This window comes from Temnothorax americanus, unplaced genomic scaffold, assembly GCF_048541705.1.
Source record: "Temnothorax americanus isolate GAGA-0224 unplaced genomic scaffold, ASM4854170v1 Scaffold251, whole genome shotgun sequence".
Classification (NCBI taxonomy): Eukaryota; Metazoa; Arthropoda; class Insecta; order Hymenoptera; family Formicidae; genus Temnothorax; species Temnothorax americanus.
The window spans coordinates 20,001-26,350 of record NW_027509393.1 but is presented as its reverse complement, the minus strand read 5'-3'; the positions used below and the strand labels follow the sequence as shown (position 1 = coordinate 26,350).

General features: G+C 37.1%; 1 protein-coding gene across 1 annotated transcript in view; it reads right to left on the bottom strand.

Moving 5' to 3' along the window:
- Window positions 1-6,180: 6,180 nt before the first annotated feature.
- Window positions 6,181-6,350, bottom strand: part of LOC143899107 (uncharacterized) — a 10,608-nt gene continuing 10,438 nt past the window's right edge. The window contains exon 4 of the mRNA XM_077409111.1: window positions 6,181-6,300. Within this exon, the coding sequence (XP_077265237.1) occupies window positions 6,297-6,300 (4 nt within the window). The 3' untranslated portion in view covers window positions 6,181-6,296. The remainder of the gene's footprint in view (window positions 6,301-6,350) is intronic.

Below are 6,350 nucleotides of genomic sequence, written 5' to 3'. Positions count from 1 at the left end.
CTCACAAAAAAGAGGCACGATTATGGCCATGGTTGATAGGGCCTTCTTACTTTTCCACCCTAAATATTATTGTAAGAACGTTAAGTTTATAATTGATACTCTCCTGAAAAACGACTATCCTTTGACATTTATTGTTGATACTATCAACATGAGAATTAAAGCGTTACTTAACAGACGCACTCGCAGACAGGATGAATCTCTAACCATTTGCGAAGAAGAACGGCGTAAATGGTTCACTGTTCCATACGTTGAGGGGATCTCCGATGATTTTACAAGAGTTGTCGGGGATCTTAATGTCAGATTGTTTTTCTTCAGCCTAAACAAACTTAAAAAATTTATTAAAGTACAAAAGGATGTCCTCCCAGCTCAATCGAATAAAAATGTGGTTTACAGTGGGCTAACCATTGTTATCGCTGAGGATGGCTCGAAAATGAGCCGAAACGTTTGAAGTTATATCCAAGAAGATGAATAAATGAGACATTACGCAAAAAGAACCGCGTTTGACCTTTATAGCCTCTTTTCTTCCCGTTTTATATAATTAATATATACAAAAAAATGTGTGTGTAAACACACATCGACATATGTATTTTTTATTTTGTCGCAATAAATAAATACCCCTTGCGCGGAAATCTCATCTGCGTGTTCTCTCACTTTCTTCTCCCCTCCTTCCAGATCTGTACCTAACATGTCTCGATGCGATCCCCGACTCCGCTTACCACACGATCCTCGCGATTGCGTCATCCGCGATGCGTAAAGAGACGGATTGAAACAACCTTCGAACCGAAACGATGAAGAACAAAGAAAGGTAATCGAGATCCCGCGAAAGAACGACCTTGAACACGTTCGAACGTGTTTTCACACGCTCACCCTCCGCCCCACGCGACACGTCTAAAAAATAGAACGACCTTGAACACGTTCGCTCCTCTTTCGAAAAAAAAAGAACCGCTCGCCGCGTCGTTCGAGAAAAACAAAAGGAGGATGTGACGCCGACAGCGACCTTGAACGAGTTCGGACGCGCGATAAAAAATTATTCGCGAAACGTACGGTTCGGGTGAACGAAGAGAGCGGTATCGTCTCTCTCTGTCTCTCTCGATACATCGGAAAACCGCGTCCGGTCCGTTGAGACGAAGAAGCGCGCGATCGACGCTCCCCCTCGCGGGAGGACGACTCGCGATTTTCGCCGTTTGGGAAACGGGGGGCCGGAAAACCACGTCCGGCCTGTTAGGACTGAGAAAAGCGGGCGACGCGACAGTACGCGCCTCGCCGCGATCGACGACGCTCCCTTCTCGCGCACCGTCGGTAACGCGGTACCCCTCCTTCCCCGTCCCTCTCCAGAGTACCCCGAGGCCAGAAGTGAATTTTCCCCCACTTTTCGTCCCCCCACCAGCTGCTCCTCCCGGACCCCCCTCGCACATCTCTTATGGTGTTCCCCCCGCGGGGAACGCGCCCCCCCCCCGACCCCCGGATTTCTACCTGAGGCCAGAAGTATATTATTCTTAGCTACTCAGAGAAATGTCACTTTCACTTTTTTGACACTGGCGGCTGGCGGCGTTAGTATCGCAGTGCAGAGCAGTGCATTGCAGTGCAGTGCAGTGCAGACAGTGCAGACAGTGCGTTGGGATCAGCGCGCTGTCAGTCATTAACCTACGGTAGTGTCGGTACTCGCCGGTCTTGCGTCAAGTACGCGCGGAGCGATACCGAATGTGACTCTTTACGCGACGCGACGATTAATATTTTTTCTGATTCAAGGTAATTGTTTTTTTTTATTTACAGGTAATTATCCTATTATTATACGACGCAAAGCGAGACTGCACCATGACTCTTCTACGCGACTAAGTGCATGTGACAGGAATTATAGTAGTTTACGACGTTTACGTTTACGTGAGTATTACTTATGTAGTAACTTATACGAACGATATCATCGTAGTTACTATAAAATCTCCCGTTTATGCAGAGGAATTATCGTATCGATCGTAAGTTACTACAGAATTAAATAACGCTCGCGTAAACGTAGTATAGGTTAGATTACCGGTTTCTTATTTTACATAAAACGCAAGATTTATTTATGTATGCATTTAACGCCTATTAAGTTATTATGAAATAATTTTCCTAAATGTAAAAATAACACGATGTTATATATGCGGTTTGGCGTGAATATATATCGCGACAATAGCCGAGGTGATCGAAGAAGTTGTGTGTAGAGTGTAATAATGACATTAATATGTAATTATTTTGGTAAATTCCGAAACACACCGCGTAATTTGCGGCACTTACCGCGAATGTTCTCACGGGGATATGAATGTCAGGAAGGATGGCTTGGAAGAGACAAGAGATAGATTAATGCTTGGGAAATGATACTTTATTCTTCTACCTGTACAAGCGTCCGATCGCCCTTGACGCTGTACAACGACTCCCGACTCGCCGACCGTTCACTCTTCTCGTCCCCGAATCCACCAATAGGAGCTCTTTATCTCACGCTATACCAATCCCGACGCTTCTTCTTGCGCAGAGCGCTACGGCGCAACTCGGTATCTCAAGCGACCAATTACATTACTCTTAGCCTACACAGGCACGGCGCGACATTCGACAGATCGGGAACAATCGAAATCTTACAAATATCTCTCACACTGTCAAGCCAAATTGGCTCTTCGTTCAGCTTCCGACTCATTTATTATTTCTCCTTTTGCAAAATTTGGAAAATAGCATGATGTATTGGTTGGTATAACAATGAATTGTTGCCAGTTCTAGATGTATTGAACAGTAAGTGATATAATCTTAACACGTTGAATAAAATGAAATCAGGATATTCTGATTATACAATACATTTTTACTTTGTAGAGGATGATTACGTGGCTGTATATTGGAGCGACAAATGGATTGAACGTCCAGATTACTCAATCACGGTGGTTACTGGCAGTTTAGTAATTCGTAATGTAGGCCATTGATATATAATTATTTGAGCCTACCCTTCCAAGTCATCGAAATCTTTTTAGCAAATATTCAGCCAAAGAACGGTAACTATATATTGACGTTATGTGTACTATTATTCCAGATTATACATCTCTACTCAAAATTATTTATATTTGGATATGTAATTATACTTTGATGTTACTCCTTTGCAGGTAAATGGTAGAAACCCTATAAAGAGAGACTCGCCAACTCATTCTGGACTCTGATTAACTGGGGTCTTAATCGTCTATAAAGTTCAGATGGTGCACTCCATGTTACATTATTTGTACACTGTGTGCACTATAAAGACATATAATATACCTGTCATACGATAACCTGCTGTTTTATGTGTTACATTAAAATAATTTTATACGGATAATGTATATATATTTATGAACATCTATTGTTGGTAAGTTAATTATCATATCTAAGTAACTTATAAAAAAATTTTTAATTAATAAAATGTATAAAGACGATTTATAATTGAATAAATAGGTAAGTTAGAGAGATACTTATTTTTTCATCAATAATATTTTTATCATAGATTTGCATTTTATAATTTGCAATGCCGCACACTTGCTGCGCACCAAGGTGCTTCAATAAATACGATGAAGGATATGCATTGATGCGATTTCCTAAAAAAGAGCAACATCAAAAAATGTGGTCAGATGCTATTTTCGTCAAGAACGCGTTAAAACGTTCTTTGGAAAATCTTAAACTGTGTGAAGTGAGTGTACATCATAAGAATGTTATGCAGGATTATTCAAATAAAAGTAGTTTTAAAAATGTTTTTTTATTTTCAGGTACACTTTGAGCAATCTGATTTAATTGGTAATGGGTCGCCGAAAAGAAATAAAAAAAGGTGCAATACCAGCACGGCTTTGTCAATGTTCTTCTGTCGATTTTTGTAACAAATCGCAAACTAGTAAGCGAAAAAAAAAAGGAACTCATGTGCGCAATGTTAAAACAAAATTGGATTCAGAGAATTCAAATCAACAGTATTTAAAGCATTCTTACAGCTTTATTTCTTCTATACTCACAAAAAATCGTGTTCCTTTAAAACAAATTTCGCCAAATATTGTAGAACATTCTTATAATAATCAAATTTTAAAGCAAAAACATATTTATAATAAAAATTTTCGTAAGGAAATCATAACATATATATATATATATTAACAATTTCAGACACATTTCTTTATAAGGTGTAATTTTTTTCTGTTAAGGTTAAGATGCGTAACACTACAAAAAAACGTGATATCCGTACAAAATTAACTTTTTCAAAAAAAGGTAAAAAAATGCGCCAAGTACACGCATAGTAGTGTATATGTTTGTTGTTACCTCGAAAAAAAAAACAGTGGTAGTATTATACCTAAAAAAATCTAAGTAACAAGTGGTAGACGTAACCTCAAAAATAAACAGTGGTAATAATATTATACCTCGAAAAAACCTAAGCAAGTATCTTTACCTTGAAAAAAACCGAAGTAACAAGTGGTGGACGTAATCTTTGTATCTCGAAAAATCTCGAAAAAACCTAAGCAATAGTATTTTTATTTCCAAAAAATTATAACTCAAATGATACACATCACAAAATTACGTTACCTTACCAAAGATAAGTCGCGCTTCAAGTGATATATTACAATTACAAAAAAGAAATAATATCTCTTTTTAAATTACAACGCCAATTACAGAGAGAACATATATTTTTCGAGATACAAAGATTACGTTAACCTCTTGTTACTTAGGTTTTTTCGAGATAATATTACCACTGTTTTTTTCTTAAATACAAAGTTTAGTTTTAATAGAATAAGAGATAATATCTCATGAAGAATTACAGAGGTAACAGTACAAAATAAAAATATTTTATTAAAATACATAAACTTTTCTTGTCAAAAAACTTGGCGCTGCTAGAGAGAAAGAGAGAGAGAGAGAGAGAGAGAGAGAGAGAGAAAGAGAGATTTGATTGATTGATTGAGCTTTATTAGCCTTCTCGGCTATTTTTTACATAAAATATCGTTAAATTAATTCCTCTACATGAGGTACAATATATTCTCTTAACCTACGTTTAAAAGGTTCAATTCTTTCGCATTGCTTAATTTTTATCGGCAGAGCGTTATACATGTTCAAACCTTCATAAAATATACTTTTCTGTGCGCTTCTCGTCCTGTGATATTGAATTCAAATATTCTCAGTCTGCTTCGTTTGCCGTCCACTCACATCTCCTACTATTTCTATCCTATTACTTAAATGTTTTGGCATTATGCCTCTTACTATCTTAAAAATAAAAATACATACATTGTACATTAGCCTCTGTCTTACATTCATAAACTTAAAGGTTTGCAGCATCAATTCTACCTTTGTGTATCGCGAGCATTGCAGTATGACTCTCATGGCACGGTTTTGTGCCACTTGCAGTCGATTCAGTTGCGTCTCACCCATGCCTATTAACATCGTTGCGCAATATTCAAAGTGAGGCGCTATGATAGACTTATACACAGTACATCGAGTGTACGCCGAAATATCATTTCCTATTCTATTCAGAAAACTCACTTTTTTCCCTATTTTCTTTAACATATAATTACAGTGATTCTCCCAACGGAGTTTACTATCAATCATTACACCCAGATGTTTCGCTATCTCGACACGCTCAATTATAGTTCCATCCAAACTTTTTACTATTATGTCTGTTTTTATTTCTTTCATTATACTTCCAACTATCATATATTTGGTCTTATCTGCATTCATTTTTAACATATTCACATTCATCCATTCTTCAAGTATACCGAGCACCATATTTAGTTTTATTTCTAATTCCTCACAACTTTCTCCTGTTACACTTGCGGTCGTGTCATTTGCAAATAATTTAAATATACTTCCTTCCGGACAGACTTTAACTATATCATTTATATATAAAATAAACAATAGAGGTCCTAATACTGATCCCTGTGGCACGCCATATACTGTCTCAATTATTTTAGAACATATATCATTGAATCTAACTTGTTGCTTTCTATTACTTAAATACGATATTATCCATTCCAGTACCACTCCTTTTATTCCATACTGATATAATTTTTCCACTAATCTTACCCTATCTATTGTCTCAAACGCTCTCTTAAGGGGAGATATACACCTAGGAGGCCGAAAAAAGGTCATTTTTGCGAATTTTTTTAAGGAAAACTATTTGAAATTTTAGATTGGGAGTTTTTCTATCTAAAAGTATACACATTCAAGAATATGTCCAATTTTTTTTATTAAAAAAAATCAAAAATTGACGAGGTTGTGGTATAACCTTTGGAGCGCCGTAAAAAAATCCGGGTAAACGGTACCCACTGGCGTTTCTTCAAAAATCATCTGAAACAAAAAAACCAAAAAGATTATTAAATTAGATACTATAATCTAGT